This window comes from Macaca mulatta, chromosome 15 (genome assembly GCF_049350105.2).
Source record: "Macaca mulatta isolate MMU2019108-1 chromosome 15, T2T-MMU8v2.0, whole genome shotgun sequence".
Lineage (NCBI taxonomy): Eukaryota > Metazoa > Chordata > Mammalia > Primates > Cercopithecidae > Macaca > Macaca mulatta.
Window position 1 is genome coordinate 40,559,221 of NC_133420.1, and position 17,483 is coordinate 40,576,703.

At 38.5% G+C, this 17,483-nt stretch overlaps 1 protein-coding gene and 1 non-coding gene across 4 annotated transcripts; one reads left to right on the forward strand and one right to left on the reverse strand.

The window, feature by feature from the left end:
• Positions 1 to 5,779: 5,779 nt before the first annotated feature.
• On the reverse strand, positions 5,780 to 16,478 carry TLR4 (toll like receptor 4). 3 transcript variants are annotated; one of them, XM_077964983.1, is made up of 3 exons: positions 16,248 to 16,478; positions 12,065 to 12,262; positions 5,780 to 8,436 (listed from the first exon to the last, which is right to left on the reverse strand). In XM_077964983.1, the coding sequence occupies exon 3, from the start codon at positions 8,094 to 8,096 to the stop codon at positions 6,216 to 6,218; it is 1,881 nt and encodes a 626-aa protein (XP_077821109.1). In that variant the 5' UTR covers positions 8,097 to 8,436; positions 12,065 to 12,262; positions 16,248 to 16,478; the 3' UTR covers positions 5,780 to 6,215. The 3 variants fall into 3 exon arrangements, with proteins under 3 accessions (XP_077821109.1, XP_014972446.3, NP_001032169.1); XM_015116960.3 differs by lacking the exon at positions 16,248 to 16,478 and adding an exon at positions 12,515 to 12,636 and having other exon boundaries at positions 12,096 to 12,262; NM_001037092.1 differs by having other exon boundaries at positions 6,216 to 8,436; positions 12,096 to 12,262; positions 16,248 to 16,340.
• Positions 12,728 to 12,834, forward strand: LOC114672972 (U6 spliceosomal RNA). Its single transcript, XR_003723485.2, has one exon. It is a non-coding gene; the product is annotated as a U6 spliceosomal RNA (small nuclear RNA).
• Positions 16,479 to 17,483: the final 1,005 nt, after the last annotated feature.

Here is a 17,483-nt window from a genome sequence, read left to right on the forward strand (position 1 = left end):
ACAGAGGGGCAAGGTCCTGGGATGGCTGTGGATAGAGTCAAGCTAGGTTATTTCAGGTCAGTCCTGCCTTGCTTGGCCCATGGGAAATGGAGTGTTGTTAGTATGAGTCAAAAGCTCAAATTGGTAACTGGCCGGTTTTGATTTAATTACATAGTGAGATAGTTTCCTGGGAGCATACAACACAATCCTTTCTCCTAAACGTGAGTTTAATTTTCAACAAAACACTTCTCTCATAAACATCACGTCGTTTCTAAACCCTTATTGCCATTCCCAGAACTGCTTGCAGCCTTTCAGAAACCCATTATTTTATAATTATAATCAAGACTATTAGGACAGGACAATTTGTGCCAAAAAGCGCATTTACACTCAGAATTGTCACTTAGCACTGTCACAGGAGGGATCATCTTTATTTCTGTAGAAATCAAGGAGAGTTGCAGACTCTGCCTTTTAAACTTTTAATTTCTAGATGGCATGGGAGTTACTGACCTTGTCTAAATTATTCTCCATTCACTCCACTAAACACCTCTGGCAGAGTAGCCCAGGACATCACAGCAAGAAATTATGTTATGGAAAGAATGCAGCCCCAAGAATCAGGCCAACCCCAGTTCATATCCTGATTCTGCTCCTTCCAATTGAACAAGTCAGTCCTTTCATCTCAGTTTCTTCATCTGTGGAATGGCAAAGCTACAAATACCTGCATCAGAAGGTCATTTTAACAATTAAATGAAGTAAACTAAAATGGTACCAGGCATGCACTAAAGGCTTCAACTTAAAAAAAAATACAGAAGGCGTGGCAAATGTTATCGTGATTAATATAAGCTGTGTGACCTACGGCAAGTTACTCGTCCTCTCTGGGCATCTCTTTTCTCATTTCTAAAATGAGAAGAGTAGCCTTTAACTCACGAGGTAGCAATAACAATCAGATGATCATGCATGGTGCTCAATATCGTTGGTTCCTTTTGATCAACCATTTACTCCACAGATTTTACTTTGAGTTGAAAAGTTCGGTGATCTCCATAGGGGCAGCCAGTGTGTGTGATCTTATTCCAACCATCTGGGGAAAGTCCTAAGCTTTTGGAACTTCCCCCATAACCTCTGTGTTTAATCACAAATCTGTGATGCCCATCAGGAAGTCAGACCAACTATAGACATGATAGAGCAAGCCTAGGCATGTTATTCAAAGAAAGGCCATCATCTAGTGGGCCTGATTTGTTCACTGTTAAAAAATCTTTAATCACGTAGCTCTTTGATTTATTTTTCCTGGCTCTTACAGCTGTAATATAAATAAAAACAAGTAATAATAATAATACTTCTCTTTGTTTAATATCAGTGAAAATTATAATGGTGAGATAGGAAGTTTTATGCATTTTGTGAGAGTAGGGTGCTCTTGGCATAGAACAGTATTTAGAAGCCCTGGGGAAGTGGACTTAGAACCTAATCTCAGTGCTGCCACCAATGAGCAGGTGACAGTGGACACATGATAGAATGGCTCCCAGACTCAAACTCCTCATTTGTAAATTGGAAATACTTTAGTATCTTTCTAATTCATTGATGTGACAAACTAAATGAGATAGCACAAATAAAGCCCCTGCATAAAACAATCGATCAATTAAATGTAACTATGTAACTATCAACATTATCATTTCAACCAAGTGAGGTCTGCCAACAAGGTATTATTACCTCCATTTCGTGTATTAAGACCTGAGCCTCAAAGCATTTCAGTGACTTTCCCACAATCACACAAGTAAATGGAGACACTGGCTTAGACTTTGGTTTTCACTCTTCCAGGGAGTTCATTGTCACATACTGTGTGAGTTCATTTAAGCCTCTCCAGGAGCCTGCTGATGCTTTCTAAAAAGTTTATAGAGTCCGGAAGAAGACTGGGGTCTGACAATCCCATGAGTCGAGACCGAATCAGAAAGAAATGCTTAATTTTACTTACAGTCACTTCTGTGGTTCCACAGGCTGGAAAAGCAGCAATTACTTTAGTGCTGTTACTGAGAAGACCTCCCAGTGCTTCTCCTAGTGCCCTCTTTATAAAGGCTTAGAGGAGTACTCACCCATAAGGACAGTGTCCCTGTATTGAACATAATACATGATTTTCAATCCTTAGAGAAACGTTACAAAGTCATATTTCTATTCTCATTTTACATTTGAGCTAAGTAGACTCAGAGAAGTGGAGCCAAGGCACACAGTTGATAAGTAGTGAATCTGAGTTTTGACTTTCTCCAAAAGCCACACTACCCAAAGCACCAGAAAAGTGGAAAGCACTGTGTTAACGCTCATTCTCGGTGTCTTTCTCTCCTCTTTTTGTTCTATGTCCAGATTTTCTACTTATTATTGATTCACCCTATTGTTCACGTATCCCTTGTTTGAAGCTCCTTCAAGTCCTCTATGGAAAGATAGGGTTATAAATGAATCATTTGGTGTGTATGACATATATGCATATGTATTGGCTTAATGATTCATGGCTTCAGTTGAGAAACCCTTGACTAGTGTCAACCACACAGAAAACTGCAGGAGTTTCACTTCCTGTTTTGCCAACTTTAAGCATGAAGCAATTGGGTGTGGAAGAAAGAAAGTGTCCTTGAGTGACCTGGAGGCCCAGGCTCAGGTTTTGTCACTTTCCTACTCTGTGGCCTATTGACAAATTTACTTTATCGAACTTCAGCTTTGCCATCAATAAAATGGAAAAAGTAATTATTGATTTGCTACCTCACTCAGCTAATGAGATATTCAAATATGGTTATAGTTTTGTGAATATGTTTCAAGTTGTAAGAGATCACACAAATTTAAGGCATTATAATTGGCATTAATTTTTGCTTATTCCACCCTTCATCCCTCTTAAATCCAGAGGATTTAAAGAGCTACAAAGAGGCTGTCTGAGGCCTGACTTTACTCTTTCTTCTCCTTCTGTTCTATGCATATAATTTCTTTCCCTTCTTGTCCACCTCACCTGCCATTTCTAGAATTTCCATCTGGGAGAGGGAATTGACAGGAAGAAGGCCAATGTCAGCCTTGAATATTTCAGCCCTGAAATACTCCAAGTTGTATGTTGATCTTCCTTCTCAGAGCCTTGTACATTTGCTTGAATAAACACATTTATGCAGAATTCGTATTCAAATACAAATAGAACCACACTTACATGTAGCATGGATATACACAAAATCACACATTTTCAAGCATACTAAGAAATTGATGCATACATCTATAGACAAACAATCATGTATGTATGTTAGTTCCTCACTTATCCACAGTTTCACTTTCCCAGGTTTTGTGGTCAGTTATCATCTGAAAATAGGTGAGTACAGTACAGTAAGATATTTTGAGAGAGACAGCGAAAAAGAAAGAGATCACATTCACATAACTTTTATTACAATATATTATTGTAACTATTCAATTTTATTATTAGTTGTTAATCTCTTACTGTCCCTAATTCAGAAAATGAACTTTATCTTAGCTATTTGTGTATAGGAAAACATATTGCATATATGAGGTTTGGTACCATCTGGGGTCTCAGAGACCCACTTGGGGTCTAATAACATATCCACCAAGCATATGAGATAAGGGGAGACTGCTGTACAAGCACAAGAGTAGAGAACCCATCTCAAACAGCCATAGACATCCACTTCAAATGGATGTATTCTTCAAGAAATAGAATCACACTCTGTACTATACAGATATGATCATGGAGACACACACTTTCAAATACATACAGCCCTGATAAGGATACACAGGGAGATGTGCACAAATGCACACATCTACTTTCACTAGTACATGAGACATAGAAACACACCCAGGGATGCTCAATCACCCTAGACCTGCTCAAACCAAACACACTCCGAAACACTCAGTAACAAACACTTCTGAGTGTGGTCATATTTCCAGTTTTGACAACTGAATTTTGTTGTCTTCTCTTTTTTATAACTTCATTCAGATATAATTGATATTATAAAACTGCATATATTTAATGTATATAATTTGATGAGTTTAGACATAGTTTCACATACCTGTGAAACCAACACCACAATCAAGGTAATAAATATATCCATCACCTCCAAAAGCTTCTTTGTGTATATATATATGGTAAGAACACTTAACATGAGATCTAACCTCTTAACAAAATGTTAAGTGCATAATACACTATTGTTAATTATAGGAACTCTGCTATACAGCTGATCTTTAGGGCTAATTCATCTTGCATACTATAATTTTATACCAATTAGACAACTCCCTATTTCTTCATTTCTCCCTTCCTCCTTTTCCCTAGGAACCACTGTCCTATTCTCGCTTCTATGAGTTTGACTATTTTAGAACCTCATATAAGTGAAATCAGGCAGTGTCTTTCTGTTACTTGCTTATTTTACATAGCATAATGGCCTCCAGTTTTATTCATGTTGTCATAAATCGTAGGATTCCCCCTTTTTTAGGCTGAATAATATCCCATTGTGTATGTATGCACATTTTCTTTGTCCATTTATTTTTCAATGGAAATTTGGGTTGTTTCCATAACTTTGGAAACAGTGATTGTGAACAGTGCTGCAATGAACATGGGAGTGTAAATATTTTCTTGAAATGCTGATTTCAATTATTTTGGGTATATATACAGAAGTGAGATTGCTGGATCATATAGTAGTTCTATTTTTAATTTTTGAGAAAACTCCATACTATTTTTCACAATGGCTACATCATTTTCCACTCCCTCCAACAGTGTAGAAGGGTTCCAATTTCTCTATATCCTTGATGACACTTCATTTTTTTTTTTTTTATAGTAGCCACTCTACCTGGTATAAGGCGATATCTCATTGTGGCTTTTATTTTCATTTCCCTGATGACATCCTCATTGTCCTTTTCTTGAATGTTCTGTTTCTGGGGAAGCTGGATGAACATTGTTTTCTGGGAACCTTCTTTATATGAATCCCATTAATTCCAGACACATTGTTTTCTCAATGATAACATCCACTCTTCCCAAAATGTAGTCAAGGAGCATTGCCCAACAGAAAACAGCAATGTATACTTCCTACCTTGAATCCCTTCACAAATAGTTCTCCTGGCAGTGAAGAGGGTACACAGGAGGGATCCCAGCCCTCTATGTCTCTCTGCAGAGATTCAGAGATCCATCAAACATCACTTGTTCTGAAAAAAACAAAATAGACTTCTACTGCAACTCATTTCATGAGGTCACCCCAGGTTTATCAGTCCATGTTTCTGGAATCAAGAAAAAGTGACCTCCTGAGGTCATCCCACTACCTTCCTGCCTCTAACCCAAATTGTCCATGATAAGAACAGGAAGCAGAAAATTTCTTCCCCTGTTAAAAAAAGTGCCCCCTTTAAACAAATTATTTCAATGCTGCTTTCAGACAGTCATAACTTAGTAGGCAATAACTTTGCAATGACATCGAGTGACAAAGTGACAGAAGGTACTTTACATACTTCCTTGAAAAATAGTGGTTAAATAAATGTGGATATTTGAAGCAGGTCTCGAACAACCTTATTTATGATATTGGCTTATAGGCAAGACATAAAAAAATGAAAACTTGATATATACAAATAAAAATATATCAGGGGTGATTAGTGAAAAAATAGAACATGCTCAAGAATGACCAGGATGGTTGTGGGCATGTGTTAATCAGGTTTCCTTAGGAATTAGCCACTAGACCTTAACCTCTGTAAGGAGACTGGCTTAAAATTGAAGGGGCATCTTGCATCAGGAGCCCACTGAAGTCATCAAGTAGAATTTAAATTGTATTCAATCAAAAAGGAAAAAGTGAACACTCAGTTCAGTCAAAACTACCAAAATGGTTTTATGATGGCTATAACATAATACATAATATAATTTCCATTCAAAAGACTCAGGAGAAGAACAATGTCTCTTTCTGCTTTCTCTGTCTTTATTCAACGTGATGAGGTAAGAGTTGAAATGACTTTCTCTGTCATAGGTTCCTTGGCTGAGTTGGTTGAAACGCCCACCTGGAAGGCTCTGTATTTTAATCTAGCATGTATTCCCTCTGCACTGGAAGCTCCTTGAGATTAGCAATCCCGCATATCTTGTGCACCATGGAATGACTTGCCCTTAGCATAAGGCCTGGCATGTGGCAGCATTTAATACTTATTAACTGAACGAGTGTTGGGCCCAGCTGGGCAAGAAATGCCTCAGGAGTTTTTTATTTTTCCTCTTCAGATAGTTGTTGCTTCTCGCTAATTGCATCCTGTACCTACTGTTCTTCTGGATTCCACGATCTGCCATCCAACAGGGCTTTTCTGAGTCGTCTCCAGAAGATGTGCTGCCCCAGGACACTGTCCTCCCACTCCAGGTAAGTGTTCCTGCTGAGAAGGCGGTACAGCTCCACCTGCTGCCTGAGCAGGGTCTTCTCCACCTTCTGCAGGACAATGAAGATTATGCCTGCACGACTGCTCAGAAACTGCCAGGTCTGAGCAATCTCATATTCAAAGATACACCAGCGGCTCTGGATGAAGTGCTGGGACACCACAACAATCACCTTTCGGCTTTTATGGAAACCTTCATGGATGATGTTTGCAGCAATGGCCACACCGGGAATAAAGTCTCTGTAGTGAAGGCAGAGCTGAAAGGGAGGCACCCCTTCTTCTAAATTCTTTACTAGTTCATTCCTTACCCAGTCCTCATCCTGGCTTGAGTAGATAACAAAGGCATCATAGATGTTTTCACCTCTACCATACTTTATGCAGCCAGCAAGAAGCATCAGGTGAAAATAGAACTTATAGACCAGAACTGCTACAACAGATACCACAAGCACACTGAACACAGACACACCAATGATGGTCTTATTCATCTGACAGGTAATATTCAAACTCAGCACCGGCATGCCCTGTTTATCTGAAGGTGTTGCACATTCCATTCGTTCAGCTTCCACCAAGAGCTGCCTCTGGTCCTTGATCCACTGCAGGAAACTCTGGTGTTCACAAGTACAAGCAAAGTCATTCTGAGTAAGATTTAAGAAAGCTAGACTACTTGGAAAATGCTGTAGTTCCTGGTTGTTGGAAGTCATTATGTGATTGAGACTGTAATCGAGAACCTGGAGGGAGGGCAGACACTTATAAGGAAACGTATCCAATGAAAAGAAGTTGTTGTGGCTCATATTTAGTACCTGAAGCTTGTTGAGTGTGTCAAATGCTGTTGGAGACAACTGCTCCAATTGACACTGAGAGAGGTCCAGGAAGGTCAAGTTTTTCAGATCTGTGAAGATATCTGGAAGGAAGTTTTCCTGGAAAGAATTGCCAGCCATTTTTAAGACTTTGAGACTGAGCAAGCCATCGAAGATGCCATTGAAAGCAACTCTGGTGTGAGTATGAGAAATGTCAAGGTAAATGAGGTTTCTGAGTGATAGGAATACTGAAAATTGACTCATCTGTTTCAAATTGGAATGCTGGAAATCCAGATGTTCTAGTTTTTCTAAGCCCAAGAAGTTTGAACTCATGGTAATAACATCATTGAAGCTCAGATCTAAATACTTTAGGCTGGTTGTCCCAAAATCACTTTGAGAACAGCAACCTTTGAAACTCAAGCCATTTCTACTGAGATCTAGAAACTCAAGGCTTGGTAGATCAACTTCTGAAAAAGCATTCCCACCTTTGTTGGCAGTGAAAGTAAGCCTTTTGAGAGATTCGAGTTCCAATGTGGGAAACTGTTCAAATTTACAGTTAACTAATTCTAAATGTTGCCATCTGAAATTATAAGAAAAGTCTTCTACCCTTTTAATACTCACACTCACCAGGGAAAATGAAGAAACATTTGCCAAACAATTAAATAAGTCAATAATATTATCGAGGTAGTAGTCTAAGTATGTTAATCGGAATTCTTCAATGGTCAAATTGCACAATCCCTCCAGAGAAGATTTGTCAAACTCTTCCAAGTTTCTTTCATTTCTAAATTCTCCCAGAACCAAACGATGGACTTCTAAACCAGCCAGACCTTGAATACAAGTTTTCATTACATTTAAATCATCAAAATTACTTCTCAAAGTCAGCTTATGAAGCCTAATTTCTTTAAATGCACCTGGTTGGATAAAGTTTATAGGGTTCAGGGACAGGTCTAAAGAGAGATTGGATAGGGGCATTTGATGTAGAACCTGCAAGTCTTTGCAATAAATATTTTGAATCTTGTTACTGGAAAGGTCCAAGTGCTCTAGATTGGTCAGATTAGAAAAATACTCAGGTAATTTGAAAGACTGGATAAGATTGTGAGCCACATTAAGTTCTTTCAAAGTTTTGAGATGTCCAATGGGGAAGTTCTCTAGAGATGCTAGATTTGTCTCCACAGCCACCAGCTTCTGTAAACTTGATAGTCCAGAAAAGGCTCCCAGGGCTAAACTCTGGATGGGGTTTCCTGTCAATATTAAAGTGGAGAGGTGGCTTAGGCTCTGATATGCCCCATCTTCAATTGTCTGGATTTCACACCTACAGGAATAAAAATACATTGATTATATAACATTTCTGCTGAATAAGAACCTAAAGTAGAATATTAATCCTAGTCATCCAGTTCTTCATACGGGATGTGATGGGTCAAAGACATCAAGCAGGACAGATGATGATGGCATGAGCAAATAAGGAGCCCCACAGATTGAGTATTGTCATACTGGCTGCAATGATAGGCTCTTTTTTGTCATGTTAGGCATACATGATAAACAGAGGAGAAAATCCATAAGAAGGAAATCAGTTAAACGTCAATAATTGACATATATAAAGATTGTGCAGTTGATAAAGCATGTAATAGCCTTGGATCAAGTTTAGCCATTTTCTGTCACACAAAATTGTAATTATACATCTGATTGGTACAGATAATATGGATAGTTGTTAGTTGTTAGCCAAGATAAATGACTAGTAAATATCAATTTCAGAGATACGAAAAATTACACATAAGTGTCATGGATACTCTTAATGTTTATGAAAAGTGCATACATGATAGCTCGATACTTGAAAGTTGTTGTTATCAGAGGTAAATGTTTGTAACCTGTGATAGCAGCGAGTTTTGTGAAAAAAAGTGAAAATCATGTGCTATAAGAGTTCACATCCAGAGAACTGTTGTGGACGAAGAGAATCAAAGTAGGCTTCTCTGAGAACACTTAAGCTGAAAATTGAAAGATGAGTAGAAGTTAACGATAAAAGGAGGTGAAGTGAACAGCAAACACAAAAGCCCCAAGGTTGACAGCGAAAAATGACACACAGACTAATCATGACAAATAGCTTCCATGGTTGGAGTACAGAGATGAAATTGGAGTGTACAATATGGAGTTGTGGAGAAAGAAGATTTCCAATTAGGCAGAGGTTTACCACCCAGATGAAGGGTTTTGAATTTTATCCCAAGAGAAATGAAAGCCATCCTACATACAATGTTCAGGGACATGTCCTAGAGATAGGGCTTTGATGCAGCCAGCAAACAGCAAGCCATCACGATAAATGATAAATTCCTTTATCATTGCAGGTGCTTGTCAATTACAACGTACAAATAAGTTCTTTCTTAATCCAGTCTGAATTACATTTATAATATTCCCCACCCATTTTAGCTTCTTCAGGAGTTTCCTAGATAATAAAAGCATTGTGGTCCAAGCTTTTGTTATTTATTGGTAACTAGATAAAGGATAAGCAGTATACTAGAAAGAACACTGGAAGAGTGGACAAAAGAGCTTGGGTTTGGTGCTTCTGCAGTGCTCTCCTACTGGGTGATCTTGAATACCTCTTTTCCTCTCTAGGTTTTAGTTATCACATTTATAAATCAAACAGCTGAACTTGATTATTTTTGAAGTTCTCTCTTTCAATTATATGATTTTTACAGCCCATCATTCTATCTCTGCATTGCTGTATACATCAGGCAAGAATTAAAGGGTCTTGCTGTATCTCTATATCATTACATTGGTGATAGTCACTTTAGAGAAGTAGAGTATTAAGACAAAGAGAACAATTAAGTTGGATTCTGGAGATGTGAACTTAAATCTTTGGTCTGTGGCTAACAAGCAATGATAATGTATATAAGTCACTTAAATTATTCAAGCTTCAGTTTCTTCATCTATAAAAAGAAACATACATATATATTATAGATTTCTATGGGGGAAGAAGGCTGCCTGGTCTATCACAAAGCATTCTTACAAGACTAGTTGAGTTATTGTATGTGAACACTGTATGAAAAGGCAAAGGATGTCTATTGTGCTATTATTTGTGCTTGCCCTAATTCAGAATCTCCTATGGGCTAGCTAGAAGGGAAGCTAGCCTCTCTATAAGCACAGATTTAAGGTTTCTGGGGCAAGTTTCTTGGGTATCTAGTGGATTGAAGATGAATTACATAACAGACATTGTTTGGTGAAAAACTACTTGTTTGAAAAAAAAGCGGGGGAGGGGGGGAGAGGTGGTCTACCTTAATAGAGTATGTGACAAAATTTTCATGCAGCAAACTGAAATTTAGAACATAATGGCATAGATTCAGCTGATAGCCATTATCCTAAGCAAATAAACAAAGGAACAGAAGGCCAAATACCATGGGTTCTCACTTTATAAGTAGGAGCTAAACATGGGGTACACATGGACATAAAGATGACAAAAATAGACCCTGAGGATTACCAGAGAGGGGATAGAGAGAAAGCAGCAAGGGTTGAAAAACTAACTACTGGGTACTATGCTCAGTACCTGAGCAATGGTATCAACTCTACCCTACACCTCAGTATCACACAATATAACCATGTAAACCCCTGAATAAAAATAAAAGTTGAAATTATTTTAAAAAATGAATGAAATTCTGTAAGAAAAATACTTTATGCTTACAAAATATACTTTATAAAAATTTAAATATATACAGCATATTAATATTTATTATCACATTTAATCCAGCAGGATAAGTTGCATCATTTCCATTGATCAGACATGAAAACTAAGACTAAGGGAGATGAAGTAATATGCCTAAGGTTACATGGTTATAAACGTTGGGGGTAAACTTGGCTCCAGTCTTCTGACCCCAACAGGGCTCTATGCACTATACCACTGCCTTTGAATTGTTCCATTACCGCTTTGTTTTACCCTACCTTTATCCAAGTTAGGGTATAATAGGTCGTATGTTCACTCTTCTACAGAAATGTCTGCTCTAAAAAGGATTTTCATATTGTGACCTTAGTCTTTATCAATAATTTCTATAATAAAAAATAAGTAAAATATTTTGAAATGTTTTACAAACCACTGCAGAGAACATTTCCATTATCTAGTTCGATTTGCAAATAAGGCCCCGATGATGAAAACCCTTTTAGAATTTTGTTCCCTTAAAATATCATGATGACAGTTTCACCTGCCACAACAAACGATATACTTCCCTGCATCAGAAAAGAAAATCTTAGCCACTATTCCCTGCCCACAGCAGATGTTTTCCTTTAATCTTGACATCTTTCTCCTTGGATTACTTGTCTTTTCCTAATTCCCTATCCTCTACCCTACTTTTAATATTCTAGACATTGTTTGAATCTTATGCAGTTTATGAAATCTTTCTTGACTACCCGCCACAGAGAAGTCCCTCTTTTGAAAAATACAATTTGTTACCTTTAGTTTAGATATAGTTTATCACCTATTGTTATATATTGCTATATTTATATCAGCTTCAAGATCCAAAAAATCGTAATTAAATTGTGTTGAAAATATGCTATGTACCCAGGACCATACCCAGGACTTTAAGGTATTAACTCTTTCAAGAAGATATGCCTCCTTAACAACAGGGGCTGTGTGTTATATATCAATATATGCCTGTCTTCTTGCAGAGTGTATAACATATAGTAAGTAGTCAATAAATAGCCACTTATGAAAGAATTTAAGCTAATTTTCTCTCCTGTCTTAAAAGAAAACCTAAAAATTAGAATTTCCCTTAGAAGCTGTCTTAGCCAACTGCCTATTTCACAGATGAGAAAATTGAGACCTGAAGAATAGAGGTAGCATGGTCAAGGTTATATAGTTAATAAGACATCTGTTGTATGAATGAATAAGTGAATGCAGATGAGACTCCACCAAGCAAGCATTCCACTCCAATGATGAAATGATAGGACAATGAACATCTCACCTTGTGCAGTATGTAAAAGTGCATTCATTACCTGGATAAATCCAGCACCTGCAGTTCTGGAAAACGGAGGAAGCTATAGCTGCCTAAATGCCTCAGGGGATTAAAGCTCAGGTCCAGGTTCTTGGTTGAGAAGGGGATGTTGTCGGGGATTTTGTAGAACTTCAGCTCCATGCATTGATAAGTAATGTTAGGAACCACCTGCAATGATTACACACAAAATGAAGTGTCTTTATTGCATAGTCTCCCAACTCCCCTCTCCTAGACCAGAGATGGTGCGGGGGCGGGGAGGCTCTTTTTGTGCAAGCACAAAATTCAGTCGACCTTTTTTCATCCATCTGTCCATTCTTCCATCCATCTATCCATCCATCCATCCGCTCAATTCATACTTATAAAATATCTTAATCTAGATTAGAAAGTAAAGAGCAAATACTATGTGCTCAGCATTCTAACCTCTGTGATAAAATGGCAGCATTTAGCAAGAAGCAATGGAATCAAGGGGTGAAGGGCTGAGGCTCCGGAGTCTGAAAGCTCTGGGTTTCATGCCAGCAATTCCATGTGGTTTAGGGCAAAGTCTTTTAAAACAAAACAAAACAAACAAAAGAAAAACCTCAGTGAGCCTCATTTTATCAGATGTAAAATGTAGGTATTAAAATATCCAATATTGTGCTTGCTGCAGTAGCACACATACTAAAATTGGAAGCATACAAAAAAGATTAGCATGGCCCCTACACAAGGATCACACACAAATCCATGACACGTTCCATATTTTCATGATCTATGCAGCAAATCACCATGGCACACATTTACCTATGTAACAAACCTGAATGTTCTGCACATGTACCACTGAACTTAAAATAAAAGTTGGAAATACAAAAACTAAATAAAATATCCAGTATCATTCTAAATACCCCACATCATCGGGGAGACTGTCTGGCAGTCAAGATGTCCAGACCTTCGTTAGTCATGGCCCGGATTTTGACAGCTGCATTATTTTTCTTGGCTCATTGACCCCTGTTGTAGAAATAGGGGGAAATCTTTAGAGTGCATGGATTCTCATGGTGGAACCTAGTAAATAAGGTCAAGTGCTTTATGCTGTCTTCGTTCTTACGCTGCTTTCTAGCCTACTTTCCCACATTTTTTGTAAGCCTAATTCTCTAACGCTCCCATCTAATTTCTGAACGCTCTCATTTTCTCTGACAAAATTCCTTGCAGAAGCCAGCTAATTGTAGTTTTCTGTTGTTTGAAACCAGTAGAATCTGTTTGAAGGATTAAATGAGATACAGTGTTTAAAGAGCTTATTTAAAAGCCCACTGCAGTATAAGTGATCAATAGATGTTAACATTAATTATTATTATCTATTATTAATCCCTTACCATATGCCAGCATAGCTCTTGTTTGTTGTATACTTTCACTTAATCTTCAAATAAGCATTTTAAAGATGAGGAAAATGGAAATTCAAAGAGATGAAGTAATATGCGCAAAGTCAGAGTTCAAACACTCAGATCTTCATTTGTATGTCTGCTTAAATGTTACAAGCCATGGAGCCTCAAAGACAGTACTGCCTAATAGAAACAGAGCCAGGCACTCTTTCTTTGCCCTCTTTTATTCCCTTTCACAGGATGCACCACCATCTAACATTATGTTGTCTATGTGATTGTTGCCATCGGATTGTTCATCTCCTGTACTCCATTGCAAGTTTCAGTGGGTTTGCCCACTGCTTTGTCTCCGGCACTCAGAATGGTGTCTGGCAAATGGTTGATGCTCAATAAATATTTGCTGAATCAATAACTGATTGAATAACTGATTAAATGAAGGTTTACTTAAGTCCACATTGTAGACATTTTCTGCCAAGCGCTGTGGGCATTACAAAGAAAAATACGATGTGGCTCCAGACTTCAATGGACTCACAGTCTAGAGTAAGAGTTTAGATGGGAGCAAAGCTAATACTGTCTCAAGGGGCCGTAAAATAGGCTTAGAAAATTTGTCCTGTGGTTCAGAGAAAGCAGAGATCGAGTCCGTATTCAGGAAAGGCTTCCCAGAAAAGGAAGATTTTAAAGTGGGTCTCGGAAGATGAGTAAGGTTTAGATATGTGGAAAGGGGAAGAAAAAACATGTCGTAAGGAGAGGACAACATGAGCATGGAAAGAGTGGAAAACAAACTTAGATTAGCTGGTGAGTGGTAGGAGTGGTGAAACCTAAGTAAGAGGGCAAACCAGATCAGGAGGGCCTCAGACTTTGTCCTGCAGCAATTATTTCAATCATTTATCACATATAAATTTAGTGGCTACTGTGTGCTGACCACTGGAAATATAGTGGTCCTTGCCAATTCCGTTACAAAGGAAGAGAGAGAAAATAAACAAAAAAAAAAAAATATAAAATGTTGTGCTCCGGAAAAAAAAAATAAAGCAATAAAAGGGAATTTGAGGCAAATAAGTGAGGCTGGAGAGCTCTACATGGGGCAATCAAGGAAGACTGCCCTGAGGAGGGGACATGTAAGCAGAAATCTGAATGGAGTGATTAAACCATGAAAATGACCAGGGCTGCACTGACCAATACGGTAGTCACTTGCCATACACAGTTATTAAACACAAGAAACGTGAATAGTCTAAATTGAGATGCATGGTAAATGTAAAATATATACTAAATTCCAGATTTAGTACCAAACAAGGAATGTAAAATATCAGTAATAGGTAAATATATATTAAAATTTTAAACATTATTTTAAATATGCTAAGTTAAATAAAAATATTAAATTCACTTGTTTCTTTTTTTAATGAGGCTACTAAAAACTTTAAAAGTACATATGTGGTTCACATAATATTGCCATTGGATAGCACTGATCTAGCATTCTAGGTAGAAGAAATAGCCAGTGCAAAGGCCTTGTGGTAGAAACCTGTCCTAATGGCAATGGAGAGTTATCAAAAGTTTTTAAGGAGATATTTTGTTAGATCAAAGCTTAAGGAAAAATAATAACAACAAATGCAAATACATAACAAACAAGAACGTGCAGAATGAATTAAAGGAAGAAGACTGGAATCAGGAAAGCAGTCACTGTGTAAGAGTCAACGCCAGGGGAAATGAGGGCCTGCCGTACAGTGGCAAGAAGGGGATGGGCAGGTATGGACAGGCTTCAGGGACTTACAGGAAATCGTACATGGGGAAAAGAAGAAGTCAAGGTTGGCTGTGGTTTTATCTCGCAGTGAGCCTAATTAGAAAATCTATCTCCACTAACCTAACAGCAGAGGGATACAGAGAAGAAGACAAGGAGGAGGACTATGGGCGGGGAATTGAGGGAAGGGATGGCTTTGAGATAATGAATTGGTCTTTGCTAAATATTACTTGATTTTCTCCCCTATCCTCAACTTCAGGACTGCAGCTGGCTTTGCCTCTCTTGAGTTTCTGACCCTGCCTCACTGTAAATCATTTTCTTAGCTGTTCGGCTCTACTATGGGTTTCTAAAGCAACTGTGAAGTCTGTGCAGGGGAAAAACAAAAAAGATCCATCATGAATAAGATTATCAACCAGCTGATTGGTATTTCACCAAGAAACAAACTGTTGCAATAGCTGATATTATACATATTTCCCTCTTGCTTTTTTCTTCTCTCTCTCTCCTTTCCTTTTTCATTCTCTTATTTTTTTCATCCTCTGGACTAAACTATATGACTGCATACAGAAATCTGACACCCACTTAGAAAGTTCTTTCTGTAGAGACACACACACAAAAGCCATCTTCTTCCTGAGATTAACAGGAGCAGGGGGACTGCTTGAAGCTGAGTGTAAAGACCACCGGTGGGAAGAAATGACACTGAAGCAGTCTGTTTATTCTCTGGTGAAGAAGGTATTATAATTCTCTTATAGATGCGAAAGCTAGTCTCAGACAGGTTTGATAATTTTTTCACGCAGCCACAAGGTAGCAGAGCAGGGACCTTACGCAGATCTACGTAACCTAATGCACTCAAAATCTCCAAATGGAACAAACCTGTTAGCACTCAAAATCTCCAAATGGAACAAACCCCCATTGGCTGCCTTTAGTGCCCTTTAACAATGAATTACTTGATCTCTGTGGCTTCTTGAGTCTTTAAGGTAATTTAACTCTTTTTTTGCAAAAATAAACCAGGGCACACAGTGAGAAGCTCTGGGCAGAAGTGAGGGAGAGTTCAGAGGCGCTGACTCCAGCCACATACCTCCACGCAGGGCTCCCAGCTTTCTGGTCTCACGCAGGAGAGGAAGGCCATGGCTGGGATCAGAGTCCCAGCCAGGCGCAAGGCAGACGTCATCCTGGCATCATCCTCACTGCTTCTGTGAGCGACAGTGGCCCTGTGAACGCGTGGCTCGCTCACCGTTTCACCGTTTCACCGGGCAGTTTCTGAGGCACTGGTGTCTTCTCTTCCTCAAGCCGGTGCCCCACAGCAATTGGTACATTCAAAGCAGTTCTGGGCTACAGGGTGAGAGGAAGTGAAAGTTGCAACCTTAGCATTCTGGACTTTTGTTTGTCTAATAGTTATCTCTTTTGTCACAGGAGAGGAAGTTAGAAGGAGAAGAAGAAAACGCCTGCAGACCAGTGGCTAAAGAAACAGCAAGAGGAAGCTAGTTGGCTTTTATCCCAGGAAGTCATCTGACCTCTGTCTGGGCTTGGCGAATTTAGGAAAACCATCAGATGCTGTTAAAATAGCCCTTGCAACTCTCTAGGATGATGGTGATTTTCCAGTTTGTTTCAGCTGTGGAAACACTATTTGTATTAGTTTGCTGGGGCTGCCATAATGAATTACTACAGACTGGGTGGCTTAAACCACAGAGATTTATTTTCTCACAATTCTAGAGGCTTCCAGTCTGAACTCAAGATGTCAGCAACTGTGTCTAAATTCTAATCTCCCCTTCTTATAAGGACACCAGTTATGTTGGATGAGGGCCCACCATAATGACCTCATTCTACCTTACATACCTCTTTCAAGGCTTTCTCTCCATATATGGTCATAATCTGAGGCAGGGGGTTTAGGACCTCAATATATAAGTTTTTGCAAGGATGCAATTTGGTCCACCTCTTCTTGTGAAGAAACTCACATATAAAACTGAAAATAAAGCTCCAGTGAAACACTGAAAAGTACAAGAAGATTGGGAAAAGTCTGGGACTTCAGAATTGAATATACTGAAGTTCAGATCTCAGCTGGGTGACTCATGGCCTCGAGGCATTGGTCAAGTCACGTAAACTACTAAGTTTTACTTTCTTTCTTTTTTTTCCCCCCATTTTCCTTGTTATGGTAAAATCACATAACATAACATGACATGACATAACATAACATAACATAAAATGTATTACCTTGACCATTTGTATGCGTACAATTCTGTGGCATTAATTACGTTCATATTTTTGTACAATCACCACTATTCATTAAGCAATAACTCCCCATTTCTCCTTTCCC

Bases quoted from the DNA above. Each gene is read 5' to 3' on its own strand.
- TLR4 (NM_001037092.1), bottom strand. From the start codon at position 16,340: ATGACGTCTGCCTTGCGCCTGGCTGGGACTCTGATCCCAGCCATGGCC. The intron at 12,263-16,247 runs GTATGTGGCTGG...TAATCATTGCAG, and splicing joins GCTGGGAGCCCTGCGTGGAG to GTGGTTCCTAACATTACTTA. The intron at 8,437-12,095 runs GTAATGAATGCA...TTATTCCTGTAG, and splicing joins CAGGTGCTGGATTTATCCAG to GTGTGAAATCCAGACAATTG.